The sequence below is a fragment of the Trichosurus vulpecula genome, chromosome 1, assembly GCF_011100635.1.
Source record: "Trichosurus vulpecula isolate mTriVul1 chromosome 1, mTriVul1.pri, whole genome shotgun sequence".
NCBI lineage: Eukaryota > Metazoa > Chordata > Mammalia > Diprotodontia > Phalangeridae > Trichosurus > Trichosurus vulpecula.
This window is the reverse complement of record NC_050573.1, coordinates 177,779,690-177,799,897: the sequence shown is the minus strand read 5'-3', so window position 1 is coordinate 177,799,897 and position 20,208 is coordinate 177,779,690. Positions and strand designations below refer to the sequence as shown.

General features: G+C 38.0%; 1 protein-coding gene across 1 annotated transcript in view; it reads left to right on the top strand.

Annotated features, from left to right (window-relative positions):
• ELOVL2 (ELOVL fatty acid elongase 2) overlaps positions 1–19,045 on the top strand; it is an 89,816-nt gene extending 70,771 nt beyond the window's left edge. Inside the window, exons 4-8 of the mRNA XM_036757654.1 lie at positions 3,198–3,275; positions 9,046–9,217; positions 11,988–12,112; positions 13,592–13,726; positions 15,602–19,045. Coding sequence (XP_036613549.1) covers positions 3,198–3,275; positions 9,046–9,217; positions 11,988–12,112; positions 13,592–13,726; positions 15,602–15,727 — 636 coding nt within the window. The 3' untranslated portion in view covers positions 15,728–19,045. The remainder of the gene's footprint in view (positions 1–3,197; positions 3,276–9,045; positions 9,218–11,987; positions 12,113–13,591; positions 13,727–15,601) is intronic.
• Positions 19,046–20,208: the final 1,163 nt, after the last annotated feature.

The window sequence follows — 20,208 nt, the reverse complement described above, 5'->3', positions numbered from 1 at the left end:
AAGAAAATATCTGCAAAGCCTTATGGAAAAGAGGTATATATTGCATTGCTTTTGCCTCCTTCCAAGTACATTTAGTACATCATAAGAATGACCTCCCTGCTATTCTCCCCTGAAACGAACAAGCCAAAGTCAGAGAGAGAGAGGAACAGTCTCAGGAGCCTCTGGGCCCCATAACTTAAAGCATATATCTTGTTTTTACCATTCAAAGAAAAAGAAGAGCAGTCTGAAGATTGGCTAGGAATCAGGACAGTTATGGTAAGGATTGTTAGGAACAAATATTTGCTGTTATCCAAGCAGAGACCAGAAAGAAATCCATCAAAGACTTTTGAGCCCTGGCAGTAGGTATGCATCTATTCCACTGTGGTATAGGAATGGAAAGCCTCTGGATACATTGTACTAGAGATTAGTGACCTATTTCTGTGTCAGTCTTGTGCAACTTTTCTTGCAGTTGAGTTCTTTAAGCTAAGAATAGGCTAACTACCTGGCCACATCCTTCCCCAGTCACACCTGGCCAACTGTCTGTTTTTGTATGGCCCTAAGAATGGTTTTTACATTTTCAAAATACGATAAACTTTATTTACAAATGTAAAAACCATTGTTAGCTTGAGAGTTGTTAAAAAACTGAGAGACTGGCAGACCAGTTTGCTGACCCCTGCTCTAGGCAGCAGTGCCATACACCAGCTGTCTTGGTGGCCTCTAGCTCTCTATTTTATGGACGAGGCTTGGAGGTCACTTTGGGTTTTCAAAGAGCACAATGCTGGCAGGTGCTACCATGCTAGATCATCTTCAAGCATAGGCCTGACAACAGACTATGTGTTTATAACTGAAGGACCAGACTAGCTGAGCTTATCAGCAGAAGGATAGCCATCAAGTGATGATGGGGGTTGGGGGTCACATCAATTCATTGAATCATTTACTGAAGTGAGGAGTAGTTGTGATCTCTGTCAGTGGCTGGAGCAATCTCACAAATAAAATCACAAATCTTTTAAAGTAGCAGCTTTTCACAAGACAACAAACAAACCCACTAGTATCCAAGGAGAAATCTAAACTCCATCTGCCCTAAATTTCTCTGAATCAGAAGTCTATGAGTCTGGAATCCATCCAAAGAAGAGAGGGGGATCTTCAGGAGATATACCAAAAAGTGGAAATACATTTCTTTTTTGTAGGCCTGTCAAGTATCTGATCACAAGATCCTAATGGACTCGTATGAAAAAATGTTCTAAGTTCTAAAAAATAATGTTTGGAGAAATGAAAATTAAAATAACTCTGAGGTACCACCTCACACCTATCAGATTGGTTTCTATAACAGCTAGATGGATAGAGGGCTGGGCCTGGAGTCAGGGTGACTCATCTTCCTGAGTTCAAATCCCACCTCAGATACTTACTAGCTGTGCGTGACCCTGGGCAAGTCACTTCTTTGTCTCAGTTTCCTCATCTGTAAAATGCACTGGAGAAAGAAATGGCAAACCGCTCGAATACCTCTGCTCAGAAAACCCCAGATGGGGTCACAAAGAGTTAGACATGACTGAAAAATCACAAAACAATAATTATGGCAGAAAAGGAAAAGGAGGGTATGTGGGGAAAATAAGGACACTAATGCACTGTTGGTGGAGTTGTAAACTGATCCAACCTTTCTGGAGAGCAATTTCAACTATGCTTAAAGGGCTATCAAACTGTGCATATCCTTTGATCCAGCAATACTCCTACCAGGTCTGTACCCCCAAAGAAATAAAAGGAAAAATACCTATGTGTACAAAAAATATTTATAGCAGCCATTTTTGTGGTGACAGATAATTGGACATTGAGGGGATGCCCATCAGTTGGGAAACAGCTGAACAAGTTGTGGTATATGATTGTGATAGAATACTATTGTGCTATAAGAAATGACCAACAGGATACTTTCAGAAAAACCCAGGAAGAACTGATGCAAAGTGAAATGAGTCGAATCAGGAGAACATTGTACATAGTAACAGCAATATTGTACAATGAGCAACTGTGAATGACTTAGCCATTCTTAGCAATATGATGATACAAGACAACTCTGAAGGACGTATGATGGAAAATGCTGCCCACCTCCAGAGGTGAAAGAAAAACTGATGGAGTTTGAATGCAGATTGAGGCATCCTTTTAAAATTGCTTTATTATTCTTGGGAGGGTTGGTTTGCATTTTCTTTTACAATATGACTAATATAGAAATTTTTGTATGACTGCACATGTATAAACTATATCAAATTGCTTATCTTTTCAAGAAGAGGAGGAATGGGCAGAGAGAGAATATGGAACTCAAAAACATTTTTTAAATGAATGGTAGAAAATTTTGTTTACATGCAATTGAAAAAATAAAAATTAAATGTACAGACACTAATGGGTAGTTCTGCAGATAAAATGTGTTCTGTGATAAACTTTACAGAAACAAGATGCAAAAAGGAAAAAAGTTTCTTAACTGGCTGTAGGAACTGGAATCAGTAGCTTCTTTTCAGGGACTGGCTGGGAAAATCACTTTCTTTGTCACTTAGTTGTCTTGGACAACTAATTAAAATAGATGCCGATCCAAGAAGTGGAAGGGCTGGGGTATGGAGAAGGAAGGATTGTTTCACTAAAGGCATGTCAGATTTAAAAACTGGACAGATTTTCAAACTACACCTAGAGACTATTTCTTATACACAATCCAGTATGCTAAGCATATTCCAAGCATAACTGCTCTGTAACCCATACTCAATCAATTTGTAAGTTAGTAAAATGTATTTTAAACCTCTGCAATTAATAGAAGGAAAAGAAAACACAGGTTTTTACTACTTTTCAAGGCAGAAGAAAAAAGTTGATTTTGATGTTTAAGTTAAGCATCCTTAAATTTTCATGCAAGAGATAATTCTGATAAGATTTGATAAAAACGGGTCTGGAAAATTTCTAAACATATAAAAATATACGTCTACCCAATGTCAGCCAAATTATAAGTTATTGAACAGCTGTAGATTATTAAAAGTTTGATATAGCAGACAGCATGTAATACAATCAATGAATTCAGTTCAAAAGCAAGAATCAAGTCCTTTGATAGTATCTGTTTAAGAACGAATTGGCATAAGCCCAAGTCCCAGTCAGTTTCCTGAATAAATGCCAATAGAAAATATGAATGGATTTTTCTGTTTAGATTCACTTTCTGCTGTTTTATTAATCTTTTCTTTTTGTCTCTGTGCCAGCTCATTCTTGCCACTTGGGAAGGAGGCTACAACTTACAATGTCAGAATCTTGTCAGTGCAGGAGAAGCGGATATCCGGGTGAGCCTCAAATAGAAAACCGACAGCTCTGCATACGTCTCTCTGTGAGATGGAGGAGCCCTTCTTCTTGGGTTTACCCACTGTGGTGGAGTTGAGCACGAGGGGGAATTCTTGTCTTTGGTGAGAGTAGAATATCATTTTTGAGATTTTTCATAGTTGGTGAAATGAAAAGCAACAAGTTTTCCATTTTTGATCAACTGTGTTAGAAGCACAGTGAGGTCAAGAGTGGGGATGGTGACATCATCTCACTGATTACAGACATATTAATGTTAATTTTATCTGGTTAATCAGAAATGTTAGTCAAACAGAAATGTTAAATGTTAATTTTATCTGGTCTAGGGGTGGGGAACCTGTGGCCTCAAAGCACAAGTGCAGCTCTTTGAATCCAAACTTCACAGAACAAATCCTTCGGATTTGGATTCAGTCAAAGGGTCACACTTGAGCACCTAGAGGACCACATGTGGCCTCGAGGCCACAGGTTCCGCACCACTGATCTCATCTTGTAACTCCAAACCTCAATTTGAAGGCTTCTAGTCCACCCCATATCTGAGCAAGAAGTCACTTGGCTATATACCAACAAGTGTTCATAGAGCCTTTGCTTAAATTTAAATCTTTATTAAGGGGTAACCCACTGCCTTCCAAGGTAGCTCATTGCACTTTCAGATAGCTTTTGTTCCAGTTTCTTCCCATTGTTTCTCTTTCTACCCTTCATGGCCAAGCAGAACAAGTCTCATGCTTTTCCTGTGTGATAGACAACATTTCATGAATATAGAATCATAGATTTAGAGATAGAAGACATAGTCTAGCTATTCCCCACTGAGTCTCCTTCAAATTAATATTCTCAGTTCCTTTAGTAATCCTCGTGGAATGATCTCAAAGCCCTTCATCATTCTCTTGTGTGTTCTCTAGCTTATTAATATCCCTCCTAAAATGTGGTACCCAGAGCTGAGCACTGCTCCAAGTGGGGTCTGACTGTGGCCAAGTACAGGAGAACTATCTCTTTCATCATTCTGGACACTAGGCCTCTCAGTGTAGCCTAAGATGACATTAGCAGTTTTGGCTGCCATGTTTTCAATGTTAGCTCACATGGAGGTTCCAATCTGCTGAAAGCCCAAGATCTTTTTCAGATGAACTATTATCTAGTCAAAGTGTAGAAAACCTAGTGAAGTGGGGAAGGCTCATTTACATTTCTGTGTCTCTACTACATAAGTAGTCACAAAATCTCAAAGTTGGTAGAAACCTCAGAAGTCATCTAGTCAAATCCATACTAGAGAGGCAGCTTGGCCTGTTGCAGACAGAGTTGATAGAGTTGCTAGAATAAAGAAGGCTTGAGTTCAGATCCTCTCCTCCCACATATACTGGGCAAGTTACTTAACCTCAATTTCCTCATCTGCAAAATGAGGATAATAGTAGCATGTACCTATGGGTTATTATAAAGATTAAATAATAAGCACTTTAAAAAACCTGAAAGTAGTAGGTAAATGTGAGCTGTCATCATAGATGAGCAGGAACCCTTTCTTCTATATCCCTGACAAGGCGTCACCCAGATTGTACTTCAAGGATGCCTCCTAAAACATCCCATTCTTTTGGATTCATCTAATTATTAGGATTTTTTTTCCTTAAATCTGGGTAAGATTTGAGGAAGAAGCAGTGTAGAACAGTAGATAGAGCGCTAGACTTAGAGTTAAAGACTTGGGTTCAAGTTCTACCTCAGATAGTTGGATCATCTAGAAAATGAGGAGAGTTAGATTCAGTGACCTTTAAGGTCCTTTCAAGCTCCAAATCTACAACCCTATGATCTACCTCCCTGTAACTTCCATGCTTTGGCGCTACCTAGCTTTGCCCACTCAGGAGACATAAATGGTGTCTAATCACTCTTACACATAACAATCCTTTAAATACTTCAAGGTAGCTCTAATGTCTCCTACTAATCTCTGCTTATCCTAATAAAATCCCCAGTTCTTTCAACCTATTTTTAGATGGCATGTCTTTTAGTCTCCTTGTATCCCTGGTGGCCCTCTTCTGGTCACACTTCATTTAATGTTCTTCCTAAAATATTTGGTACAGAGTACCTCTCTCGTTCTGGACACTATGCTTCTATTAAAGCAGCATTATTGACTGATTATGAGTTTCAGTCCACTAAAATCCTCAGATCTTTTTCACTATTCAATCTCCCTTCCTCAGTTGATATTCTTGTAAACTCAAATGTAGGGTTCTTTCTCTGTGTGTGTGTTAAACTTCATCTTAATCAATTTGTGGTATCACTACAGAGCTTAGCAGAGTGCCTAGCACATTGTCTGTGTTTAATAAATGCTAGTTGACTGTTGAAATCTTTTGGATTTTGACTTTCTCATCCAATTATTTGACAGTCTCTCCAAGCTTCATGACATCCATAAGTCTGATAAACATGCCATCTAGGAAGATGTAAGCTCCTTGAGGGCAAAGACTTTACTTTTTGTATTTCTCCCTCCAGCACCTAGTACATATATGTAAATGAATCTGTGATCTCATATCTCCAAGGATGCTGGTGGCTACCCATCCATGCCTGCTCCTCCTCTGTGTCTTCCCATATGTTTGTCACAGGAGATCGACCTAACCTGCTCTTTGATGTCTCATATCATTACAAGGATGCTAGTGGAGCAAATAATAGCTAACATTTATATAATGCTTACTGTATGCCAGGCCCTGTGCTAAACACTTTACAATTATTATCTTAGTCAATCCTCACCTTACAGGGCAGGTGCTATTATTATCCCCATTTTACAGATGAGGAAACTGAGGCAAATGAGGTTAAGTGACTTGCCCAGGGTCACACAGTTATTAAGTATCCAAAATCACATTTTAATTCAGACCTTTCTTACTCCAGGCCCAGCACTCTGTCCATTGTACCACCTAATTGGGCCAGGTGATAAACTGTCCGTCAATAAACCTTCACTTGCTTTTGCTCATCTGTTTGTTTGACATCATCCTTTACCATACTTCTCCTTCATGATTCCTTGTTTTTGATGTGTTACACCTATCATGGGCCTCTCTATTATCCATTTTCAGTTCTTTAGAGACCACATTATTCTATGATTTACCACCACACAACACTAGAAGAATGTTGATATTAACAAGATGGAGCTTTGCTTCAGGGAAGTTTATAGTTATTACAAAAAAAATTCTGAACTCTCAAAGGCACAATACCCTCCTCTTCCTCTTTGTTTCAGTTGTGTCTGACTCTCTGTGACTCCATTTGGGGTTTTCTTGGCAAAGATATTGGAGTGGTTTGCCATTGCCTTCTCCAGTTCATTTTATAGATGAGGAAACTGAGGCAAACAGGGTGAAGTGACTTGCCCAGTGTCACACAACTAAGTATCTGAGGCTCGATTTGAACTCAGGAAGAGTCTTCCTGATTCCAAGCCCAGTGCTCTACCCATTAAACCACCTAGCTGCCTTCTTCCTTTGCATAATAGGTGACTAATAAATGTTTGTTGAATTTGTTTAATTGACTATGTCTTCAATCAATCAACAAGCATTTATTAAGCATCTGTCATGTGTAAGGTGCTGGAGATGCAAATGTAATACTGTGAAATACAAGTCATGATAAAAATGAACAGAAAAGGTGAAATAAAGGATTCTGCAGCTCTAGAGACATTTCTCTAGGCTGAGATCAATCCATTAATCACCACTGGTACAATTATTCAGCTAGCTCCAAGTCCACATCTAACTGTTACATTTTATTCATGAGGATTTCATAAGAAAGACTTTGTTAAATTCCTCACTGAAATCCAAGTACATGTATCCCGCTGATCTAGTTATGTATATTGAAGAATCTGCCCCCTCATTTTTGAAAATCAAGACATTTATCTATCTGCAGTTCTGGAACACCTCTCATATAGTTCTTTATCACCTGCATTAATTTTCTAAATTTAATTTTTCAATTAAAAATTATTTTCTCTTTCTCTTTTCACTCTCCACCCCCTCCTCTTTGTGTGTTCACACACACACACACAGACAAAAGCCTTGTGACAAATATGCATATTCATGCAAAACAAATTCCTCCATTGGTTAAATCAAAAAATGTAGGCTCCATTCTGCAATATGAGGCCATTACCTCTCTGGTCAGAAGTAGGTAGCATGCTTCATCATTTGGAATTGTGGTTGTTAACTGTGTGGATTAGAATTCTTAGGTGTTTCTAAGTTGTTTGTTTTTACAATGTTATATTTGTAAAGTTCTCCTTGTTCTGTTCACTTCACACAAATCTTTCCAGGTTTCTTTGAAATTATCTCTCTTAAACCTGGAAAAACTTAAATGAACTGATGCAAAGTGAGCAGACCCAGCAAAACATTGTACACAGTAACAGCAATATTGTACAATAGTCAACTGTGAATGACTTAACTATTCTCAGCAATACAATGATCTAAGACAATTCCAGAGGACTTAGGAAAAATGCTGTCCTTCTCCAGAGAAAGAACTGATGGAGTCTAAATGCGGATCGACGCATACTTTTTTACCTTTATTTTTCTTGGCGGGGGGGGGTTGGTCTATGTTTTCTTTCAAAACATGACTAATATGGAAATATGTTTTGCATGACTGTACATGTATAATCTATATCAAATTGATTGCCTTCTGAAGGAGGGAGGAGGTGAAGAAGGGAGGGAACAAATTTGGAACTCAAAATTTAAAAAAAAAGAATGTAAAGATTATTTTAACACATAATTGGGAAAATCAAATACTAAATTCTGAAACAAAAAAAACTTTCTCCACTTCTTATGGCACAATAGTGTTCCATTATATTCATATGCCACAGTTTATTTAGCCATCTCCCAATTGAAAAGAGCTGCAATAAATATAGTAGTCCTTTTCCTGTTTCTTTGATTTCTTTGGTGTCTCCAGGTCAAAGGATACACATAGTTTAGTATCATTTGTAAACTGCTTTCTAGAATGTCTGGGCCAATTCACAGCTCAACTAACAGTGTATCACCCAGTTTAATTATGATTCTTGTCATCATGGATTTGGACTTCCATACAGTTCTTTCAGTGTTGCCAGCTCAGAAGTCTATTCAGAGGGTTTGAGGTTTTATTGGGATGAGAGAGTTTGCAAACAGTGAAAGGAGGGGGAAGTGTAAAACTTTATGTGGAATAAGCCTCTTTTACATGGATGTTAAGCAATACAATCTTATGATTAATTACCTGGAAAAGAGAACATGATATTCTGGTTATCGATGTTTGCAGTAGCTCTGGAGGCATCTCGGGTTTAAGTATGAGTTAGAAAGGTAATAACTATAGAAAAGGCATTTTCCAACCTGAGGATTACAAAGGAGCTAGGAGTGTGAAGCACTGAGGGCCCTGCCTGGAGTAGCAAGGACCAAGGAGAACCCCTCCCCTTCCATCTTGATGAGAAGGAAGAGGAAGAGGGACACAATGCTTTAGCTTAGCCTTCTCTTTATTTGAGGAGCTAAAGCCTATGCATATGAAACAAGTAGAGAATGATTTCAGGGAAGCATGGTAAATACATGATAGGCTAGTCGCAGGGCTGTCTAACCTTAGGTTTTTATTGAAACAATAGACAATATATTTTGATTTGCCATTTTAGTGAGAGCTCTGTGGTAGCTCAGCTTTGTTTACCAAAGCATTTATGTAAATTTCCATGCTTGTAGGCAGGTGAGTAAATCACACTGCAATGGGGTCTGTGGGCCACATTTTGGACAGCCCTGGGCAAGTGCAAACAGTGTACACAGGTGCTCTGTTCTGGGACAAAAGTAACTCTTCTTTTTCACTTCGTAGGTAGCTAAAGTTCTGTGGTGGTACTACTTCTCCAAACTGATAGAATTCATGGACACGATTTTCTTTGTTCTGAGGAAAAAAACCAGTCAGATTACTTTTCTCCATGTATACCATCATACTTCAATGTTTAACATCTGGTGGTGTGTTCTGAACTGGATACCATGTGGACAAAGTAAGGATCTGGTCATTCTTTGACTTCTGGATAAACGTGCCCCTGACCCTAACAGTTCAATCCTTGGTAGTGTAGCATCAATATCAGCCATAATAGCAGAGGTAGGTGTCTCACATTTCTCGGCCCCAGGAACTCAATTCTGGTTTCCAGAGTGCAACACTGGCAAAATCAGGAATGTTTTTTTGTAGCTGAAAAATTTTTTAAACTTAGCAAACCATCAGAAGCTCTTAGAGAATACCCACATTTGCACATTCCTACTTTAGTTACGGTAGGTAGTTAGTAGTAATAGCTCCATACTACACACCAATACCCATGATCACTGATAATGTGGTTGATATTAGGCTATTCCATCTAGTGCTTTGCTTTATTCCCATTCCTCAAAAATGGAAGTTACTTCCATAACCTAATACTGAGCTTCAGAAACATATCCAGTATTTGAAAAAGCAGAGTGGACCAAATTTACATTAGATGGTTTGACCAGAGGTTTGGGACTCTATTAGCACTCTTACTTTAAATCCCAAGGACATGTAACTGGATTTCACCCATTAATGACAAAAAAATGCAAATTGAAACCAGTGTGAAGCAGAAAATAAAGTCCTTTGGCATTTATCCCAGAAGGGTTTGAATTCAGTTTCTTCAATTGCTAATAGAAGTGGGCAGGCGACTAGAGAGCCCAAAGGATAATGAACAAGTTTGACTGTTTCATTCATCAGTGCTCACATTCCCCAGATTTAAAAATAAATCTGAACAATGTCTGCACCCACAGACTCCTGGTTAGCATTAATAGAGTATTCTGTGAATAATAAATTATATGCAGGGTTGAGTATCATTAGAATGATATTTAGTAGCTGCTCATTTGCCTTTGTTAATGTGCAAGAAATACCATTAACTAAACTCCCTGGGCTGTGCTGCCCAGTGACCCAGCATAAAAATCAGTATCTGTAATTTTATGAAACTAAAAATAGTTTATCCAATGATTTATTCAATTAACCAATATTTTAATGAGAGGCAGTGTGAAGCAATGAATATGTCAGTGAATCTGGGTTCATCAGGAAGATCCTGCCTCATGAAGCTAGCTATGGGACCCTGGGTAAGCCACTAAATCACCTAAATTCAGTCTCCTAATCTCTAAAATGGACATACTAATACCTATATTTGTTACCTCACAAGATTGTTCTGGAGATCAAGTGAAATCATGTATGAAAAGCACTTTGCCAACCTTAAAGCTAACATGCGTAGCAATTACTATTATGTGTCTGCTTCAGTATTGATCAAATGGGTAAAAAGCCTAAGGCTTTAGGAATTATTGTATAAGACTGCTGTCTACTGTTCTGAATTCCTTAGAGGAACGAAATGCAGTCATTATTATTATTTTTATATAAACAGACCACTGGGATAAAGGGACAGGTTTTTAGCTTTTAGCTTCAACATAATAGAGGGTTGAAGACACAGCAAAGAAGTACAGGAATTCCAGAGTAGGAAGCGAGATCTGCCCCATCCCACCCACCGCCTATGTTACCATGTTATTCAAAATATCTGTCTCTGCTTAGTAGATACTTTGATATCCCAGGGAAGTTTTTAAAGATTGGGTGATTACATTATGACAAAGTAGACATACAACCACCTTCTCTAAAACATAAATGGTTGCTATAGGTAACTTTCCTCTAAGCTTTAGTCCAGTGTATATTCACACATTGGACAAACTGCAGCAAGAATTTAATGGATATATTCAAAGTTTCACTTTAAGTACACACTGCGTGTGGGCATCCTTTTCATGCAGTCATCAAAGTATTACCCAACAAAGATAAAAAAAAACCAGTATTTGATGAGCCTTTGGCATTGTCAAGCAAGAGCACAAATGTTTTCATTTGTTCATTAACTCACAGGATCTTAGGGTCATAGACCCAGAGCTGGAAAGGACCTTAAAAGCCAACTAGTCCAATCCTCTCATTTGACATTCTTCTCTCTGTCCATCACATAGTAAGTGCCTACCACATAGAAGGCACTGTGCTAGGACCTAGGACAATCATTTAAGATAAATAAGACACATTTTTGCCCTTAAGAAGTTTACAATTCAGTAAGGAAAATGAGGCATGTAGGAACAAAAGGAAACCTATTATTCAAAATAATTCAAGATTTATTGAAAATAAAATTATTCAAATAAGTGTAAGGTCCAAAATGGGGTATTAGCCAAGCACTATGAGGTTTCACAGGAGAAAATGAACCTTTTTAGGTAGAAGAGCACCAGGGAAGGCTTTATGGAGGCATTGGAATACCATTTGAGCTTCGGATAGGTAGGCCCTCAATGCAGATGGGATAAAGATATCACAGCCTATATTATCAGATAGGCATTGGACATTTATGGGATGGCATCTGATAGCCTATTATATGTTTCCATATCCATGTGGTAGATGCTCATACATGTTTGCAGATTAGTTATGGTCAGATTAACTGCAATTCAGGAGCATGTGTCATCTTTATTAGTGTAATAAGCATAAACCAGGAACTCTTATGGTAACTGCTGCCTTTCTGAAAAAAAAACCCATAAATGCAGCCCTTCCAACAATAAACTTGCCCTAAATATTTAGAGTAATGACATAGCCAGTGTAGAACCTTTAGAGTAATTATTATTAGGCAGTGGTATCAGAATTACTTACTGATTTCTATCCACTGCAAAGAACTTTTTTTTAAAACAAACAAGAGTTGTATTTTGGCCTCAATGAACCTCATGGTTTCTAAAATAGTCATTCTTATGATGTACTTTTCACAGGTTTTTTTGGACCAACACTGAACAGTTTTATCCACATTCTAATGTACTCCTACTATGGACTTTCGGTGATTCCATCCATGCACAAGTATCTGTGGTGGAAGAAATACCTCACACAGGCACAACTGGTATGTTAACCCTTATTTCAAGAACTTTTTTCCTGCTGTAGGCCATAGAATAACATTCACATGCTTTCATGGAAGGGGGAAGATAACCAAGATATCTCTATCCTATTAGAAGCTCACAGATTTGATGGTTGATTTTTAAAGAACTAATCCTTGTATATTAGAGTCTCCTTTGTGCATGTAGGTAACAGAGGAAGGTGAGTTGGCTGCCACTTTGAAATAGACAAGAAGCTCCTCATTACATGAAGTTATAAAACTTTAGAATATTAAGGCTCAAAAGAACCATGGAGAACGTCTACCATGGGCCATTCCCCTCATTTTATAGATGAAGAACATCACACCCAAAGATGTGAAGTGGCTGGCCAAGATCAAATAGCTAATTACTGGCAGAACCATGACTGGGGCCTAAATCTTCTGACTCCTGGGCCAATATTCTTTCAGTTACATCATATTGCTCCTTCTGGAAAACTTTCAGGCTTATTTATAGACTAAAATCTTTTGTCCTCTCTAAATTAGATATTTAGAATCTATTCAATACAATGGGAGTTGAAGGAAATCATAGTCTTTTGGAGGGGAAGAAGGAGACAGAATTTTGATATCATCAGTTTAAGGGTCTCCCACTTTAGAAAGGACTCAGCCAATGCAGATTGGTACCATCTTTCCAACATATAGTCTTAGAGATTTGCCTGAGGGCACTGAGGATTTAAGTAACTTGTTTGTGATCAGGGGCAGGACTTAAACCTGGTTTTTTGATTCTAAAACCAGCCCCCTTTTCCCTCTACAGTACATAAATAGACAAATGGGATAAAACAGAAGGCTGTGACTCTCACAGAATCCTAGGATCATTTCAAACATGGAGAAGACATCAGAAATCATCCAGTCTTACTCCCTCGTCATGCCTAAAAGAAAACTAAAGCCCAGAGAGTTTTCACAGGTCTTCAGTTCTAAGGGCAGCTAAGTGGTATAGTGGATAGAGTATCAGGCCTGCAGTCAGAAAGACTCATCTTCCTAAGTTCAAATCTGGCCTCAAATGCTTAGTAGGTGTGTGACCCTGGGCAAGTCATTTAACCCTGTTTGCCTCAGTTTCCTCATATGTAAAATTAGTTGGAAAAGGAAATGGCAAACCACTCCAGTATCTTTGCCAAGAAAACCCAATGGAGTCACAAAGAGTCAGACATGATTGAAAACAACTGAACAACAAACTTCAATTCTAAATACAGAATTCTTTCCCCTATGCCACACAACCTCTGGAAACATGGTTATATAAAACATATTTTGTTATACATCATGTATTTCATGTAATGAACAGTTATACACTTACAAATATTCTACCTAGGATAAAAAAATTCTGCTGAAATTATTTTGTTGTTTATTGCTATACTCAGCAAAACTTAAAGAATAAGTCTTATGATTTCAAAGCAGATTTTATGTGACTCCAAAGTTGATTCATCCATAGCTCTGATCTTTATGTGGCTCTTACAGATCCAGTTTGTGCTGACCATATCACACACCCTGAGTGCGGTTGTGATACCTTGTGGCTTTCCTTTTGGCTGTCTCATCTTCCAGTCTTCCTACATGCTCACATTAGTCATCCTATTCTTAAATTTTTATGTTCAGGTGAGTTGAAATAAGTGTTCTCAGGTAAGTAAACCATGTGTTATCTGTTTTATAGATTTCTACATTCTGACATCACATATTTGCCTTGTACTTTCAAAGTCTGAAATTTGAGAGTGATGTCTCATACAATTTAGCCTGGTCCAGGAAATCTTACAGGCAAAAGCAAATAGCAACAAAAAAGATATGTTTTGTAAATGAGTTTTTTTTTTAAAAAAAAAGCTTGCTGTTATGCTACCAACCAGAGTTGATTTCACTTGGAAGAATTACTTTGAAATTATCTAGTGGGGAAAGGTCATGTTTGCCTTTTTCTTACCAAGTGGTTATAAAAATGAACTATACCCAGAAAAGGAGATGGATTCAACATGCACCTTCATAACAACTCTTTTGTTTAACAACTGATAAAAACAATGACAAAGTATAGGCCTCATGTGGATGACATTTTAAATTAATCTATTTTTGTGGAAGCGAAGCATAGGTCAAGAGCATTAGAAAAAGATAAATTTGACATGCAAAATAATTTTTGAAATTATATTCGATTGTTTCCTGTTTCCATAGAGAAGCAAAGAGTTCCTTCTTGTTTTCTACTTGTGTTTGCTGAAATTAATCCATAATAGTTTTAGCCAAATCATAGACAGAGGAACTAACACTTTGACAGCTTTTCAAGCCTCTTTATTAATGAAGTTGGCTGGGTAAACATGCCTTTGAATATAAGCTGCAAAAGCTAAGTATCTTGTGAGACTATCTATGGATGAATGCAGGTGAAATAGGTTGAGTTGCCAAAGACTTCATGACCAGGAACAAAGAAGAGCAGATGATAGTAATCGATGGAACTGGGCACTCAGGTTCAAATTAGACCAGAGCCCTTTGTGAACAAAGACTATTTCAGTCTCAACGCTAGTTGATACCCTTGACTGGCTTAAAAACAGTTCCCTTGCTTAGACTTTGCAGGTGGAGCTCATGTATTTTGGCAGGGTAGTGGGGAAGTGGCACAGGCCAGTTGAGGTCTGGACCAGAACCTCGGCTCCTCCTGCTGCAGTCTCAATAGCATCTCATTGTAAAATGGTATGTCCTTATGTAACCAGGTATTCAGACATGCTTGGACTGACCTTACTGGGTCCAAAAACCTGGTTACACTTACTAGAAAGATAATTAGTGCAGTAATAGTCACACTAGCAACACATAGACTAGTATAGAATAGGTGAAATAAGCAAGTTTTGATTGAAAACTATGCGACTACTTCGATTATTACCTAATTTTCATGTGTCAGTAGAGCTCAGATGATATTCTAGCTTTGAACAAAGAGAAATTCTGTGTTCATTCATGTATTAAACCAGCATATATTAAGTAGCTTTTGAACATCAGGTACCATGCTAGGTGTTGGGGAGAGACAAAAACAAAACATCCCCTTCCCTCGAGAAGCTTACATTCTATTGGTGAGAAACAAGAGGTACACAGAGAAGTAAATACAAAACATGTACAAAGTATATCTACAAGGTAATCTGGGTGGAACAAATGGTGGAATCAGGATAGGTCTCATGCCGGAGATGGCTATTGAGCTGAGCCTTCAAGGAAGCTAGGGGTTCAAAAAAGTGGAAGTGAAGAGGAGGAGACCTCTTAGAGGAGCAGTCTGTGCAAAGGCATGAAGGCAGAAGATAGAAACTTGTGTGCAGTTAACAGAAGTTAGGCCAATTCGTCTTAGAAAGTTTTGTGAATAAAAAAGAATAATGTACAATAAGTTGCAGCAGTATTGTGAAGAAGTGAAAATCCAGCACTTTAAAAAGTTTTAAGTAGTGTTTTGGGGGAAAAAGTTGCAGTAATATAGAAAAGCTCTCACTGAAATACTCTTTTTTCCTTCCTGATCTGCATGTCCATCAGACATACCGGAAAAAGCCTCTGCGACAAGATACAAAAGAGAACCTTACAGGGAAAGAAGTCACAAATGGTTTTCCCAAAGTTCATTTCACTGCAGCTAATGGAACTGGAGACAAGAAAGGACAGTGAAAATAGGAAAGAGAACAGCACACAATGGAGCCTAAGAAATTCTTTTGTTGTAAAACAAAAACTGAGTTGAAACAGTTCTTTAAGTTTTAGTACAAACTGACATCTGTTGTTTATAAATCATTTGTACCAAAAAATGTATTATTAATTCATTGATATTAGGTTTAACATATTTACTAAATGCTTTGGTCAAAGGTTAACCACTGAGATGATGCTGGAAATTTTAGATCTCAACGTTAATGTAAAAACCTCCCAAGTGCCCTCCCATCCCGTTTCTTTTTATGAGGCCTTATGCACTGTTTCCCAAGTAAACCCAAAGAGCATTAAGTATTTTCATGGTAAGCCTTTAAATAAAAAAACAGTTAGGGTTTTGTTCAGGTTAAAATGTTTAGACGACAGTGTTATCTTCTAGGCTACATACAATAGGCATTATACCCATGGATAGAGTAGTCAATCCATTGGGCTCAATATGGCATAAATCTCTAGAAATCATTTAAAAGGGAAGATGGAATAAGGAAAGAAAGGGATAAAGCAGAATGTCTTTCCAAAGCCACAATCTACTTTGTCTCACATTCTCTAATTACTTCTTCCAAAGAGAATCTTAGTGAGCTGGTGATAGAATATGCTTTTTTTTAATTTTGAAAATTAGCTTTGCTAAGAGAGAAAACAAACACTGCCAAATCCTCATAACCACAGACACTTTGGCTAGGAATCTGACTCTTCAGAAATTTCATGGAGTCCTCAGTCCTTTTAAAATACTATCTTCATTTCAGGCCTCTTCATGGGTTCAGCCTTTGGATTAGTTAAGATGCAGGTGGACAGCCTGCTCAGTACCAAAAGTATCCTCTAATTCTGGTTGTCTGCTCTTCCTGTCTCTATGCAATGACTAGAGTCCAACCTTCTCTTCCGTTGGGTTGTGTGCATCACTAACACTTGTTCTGAAATCAGAATTACCTGAGCAATGGAGACAAGACAAATGGAATTTTTATGGTGCTTATTTTGGACCTAGTCAGAGACATGGCAATAGTTGCCTTATGTACCACCCTTTGAAAGATATTTACATTCTTCAGCCTAGGAAGGAAGAAGTGGGTCATGGGATGTACTGTTAAAAAAAGAATTCCCATGGACATAGTGGGATAGTCATGAGACACTGACAAAGGCCAGCTTAGCAAGTGAAAGCTTCTCTGTGCTGGCACTGCTCTATTTAATGGTGGCCAACCTTAAAAGAAGAGGAAAGCCCTAATAAGAATTCCCCTCTTTCCCTGAGGGAATCTTGAGATTTAATTTAATACTATGATACTGTCCTGAGATTAGAAATAGACGGATGTTATCTGAATATTGGATAGAGATTGATTTCAAGCTTACAGAATTAGAATAGGCAGCTTTATAACTCCATCCCTTCACTCACACTTGGGCTTACTGCAGATGTTTCTCATTTTTATACCTTTTAAAATACTTTTCAGTTCATCCTGTTAGCATCAGTTGCCACAGAAGAGCATTTTAATTGATAACTTTCTATCCACCGTTTGCCACCTTTTCCAATAACCCTTAGTAGCTTTTCAATTATTTTCTTATAAAAACTTATGATCACCCTGACTTCTCATTCATTCACATTGCTCACTTAGGAGGCTGTGCCCACCTTCTGAGAGGTCACCTGAGTATATACAGCATTTAGTGTCAGTGAATTGTCATTACCTGGTTTGTCTTTTTCTTACCACAGTTTAACGTTCTCTTTTGAACTTTGATCCATTCCTATTAAGCACAACAGAGCAAATTTGGTCCCATCTTGGCACCTTCTCACTCTAGGATTTTTAAAATTTCTGGCATATTGTAAGTCCAACCTCTGAAGCTCCAAGTAATTAACCATTTCTTCCACCTTGCATTAACCTATACCTTTATTCACTGGAGCAGTTGCTGCCTTCTAATAGTCCCCAGTGACACACCTTCAAGCCAGCATGGCATTTGCATAATGCCTTTTAAAACCAGAACTAAAATTGAGATTGTCATAGCTTCTCTTTGGCCAAGAATAAAACAGGATGAAGAGGATGCTCATTTGAGAAATCAGTTTCTTCTTCAGGTCCTAGGTCTTAGACAAAGCTGAATCTTGTTACTTAAGTGCAATCAAGGTAAAAAATGAACTTTTTTTGCAGATAGCCATCAAAGAGGCCCATTCACCAGCCCTGTTTCTTCAAGTCAGATTGTTTAGTTATTAGCAAGGCATTAAAAGTCCCCTCCAAGTGTCCATGGCTGAGTATTGCACTAGTTAGTCATCTTTTCATGCCACTTATACTTAAAAGCAAAGATTCAGCTGAATCACAGAGTCAAACAGTGGCGAGCACAGAATGGCTTGGGGACTGTTAGAGGCAAAGAGGGAAATCTGACATTTTGGGGTAGCCTCCAAAGACAACCATGCTCTTAAGCTGGCAGCCTTGAATACACAAGCAATTTAATGGCTCAAGGTTAACTCAGAGCTTTGTCCAATTCTAAACTGGCCTTTAGTTCAATGAGGCCTAATTTGAACATATACACACATGTATATATAGCTATAATATACATATAAAATCATAAACCATTCAAGGGCTTTGTAAAGGGCACACACTCATAGCTTTGAAATCTTAGCTATGAGAACTGAATCAGGTGTGTTCCAAATGCTTCTCTCTTAGAACATCTTTGAAATACTGCAACTTTGAAAAAATAGAAATGTTGAATTTTTTAAAATGTGGTTTCTTATAAAAATACTGTAAATAAAACTTTTACGTGTCTGTCTAACCCTATGTTGTTTAGGAAATAAGTACAAGCAGAATTTTTTGGATGGGGAAGAAATATTTTTTCCCATAACAGTGGAAAAAATTAGATTTTAGTAATACATCTGTTGATAGTTTTCCCCATTAAAAAATTAAAATGAAATGTTTGTCTAAACAGAATGGAACATAAAAACTTCAATTTTTAAAATGCAGTGCTATCATTCATGTAGTATGTACTGAAGGATCAAATTATTTTCACCTGAGTAGTGTTTGTGTTTGTTTTCAAGAGAAAATGTCATTTGTGCTGGTAGGTTGGAGGGAAACAAGTGGGTAAGAAGCCAGTCTGAATTCTTTCCAAAGATTCAAAGACACTTTCCTTATTTTCAAACGTTTCTGGGTATTTTTCTGTCTGAAACCTGGATAAGGACATCAATTTCCTGTGTTCATATAGGAAGGACTTAAGTCTCAAGAATACAGCATCATGATAGAGTGGACAGGGAGGCAGAAGTCATTTTTTTCTTCATGTATTAAAAGCATTCAGTATGATTGTTGTATATTAAATTTATTTTTACCTTAAGCCATAATGTGTCATGGTTTTTCTTAAGTGTGTGCTTGTTTACAGATCTAGATGACTTGTCACGCAGAAGGACACTTATAACTAGAGGAAAGTTTTTAAATGCTCAGTTCCTCATTTGATTTGGTGAGCTCTTAGTTCTAGAGGACAGTGTGGAATAGTGGAAAGAGCCATGGAATAATGGAAGGAGCCCTGGATTTGGAGACAGAGGACATGGGTCAGAATCCTAGCTCTGCCATTCCCTGCCTGAGTGAACAGGGGCAAATCATTTAACTTCTGAGTCTCAGTTTCCTCATCTGTCAAATAAACACTAACAGCTAAAAGGAACCAGAAAAGATGAAGTAGAAGGTGGCATTTGAGACAGGTTTTGATGGAAACAGGGATCCCAAGTTCTAATTTTATATAGACAGTGTGTTGTATTAGATTGGGGGTTGACCAGAAAAATCAGGGTTTAAGTTCTGACTTTGACGCTTGCTAACTTTATGACCCTCGGCAAGACACAGCTTCTCCATGCCCCAGAGATGGAGGTCTCTTAGTTACAGATGAGTTACGGATATGCATCAGTGGATGGAGTTTTCCGCATGGATTAAATCATAGGTTTGAAAAGAAAAAAATTAATATACCATTTTAACACATTTTCTGTTTGCCTTATTTGTCCCACTTGATAAGTCCAAACAGTATGTTATTTTTTACTCTACCCATTCAGTTATAATGGCAATAAAAGGCCCGATTCCAAGAATGTCATATCTCTTTTCTTAGCCAGTCAATAAACACTAAGTGCCTACTATGTGCTAGGCAATGTGCTAAGCCCTGGATATACAAAGAAAAGCAAAAGATGGTCCTGGCTCTCAAGCAGCTCACAGTGTAATGGGGGAGACAACATGCAGACAACCATATACGAGATAAATTGGAAATAATACAGGGATTATTAGAATTATTGTAGAATTAAGAAGGATGAGAAAAGGCTTCCTATGAAAGGTGGGATTTTAGGTGGTACCTGAAGGAAGTCAGGAAAGCCAGGAAATGGAGATGAGGAGGGAGAACATTCCAGGCATGGGGGACAGCCAACGAAAATGCCTGGAGTTGGAGTGTCATGTTTGAGGAACAGCATGGAGGCCAATGTCACTGGATCACAGATTAAAGGGGTAGAGGGGAGTAAGTACAAG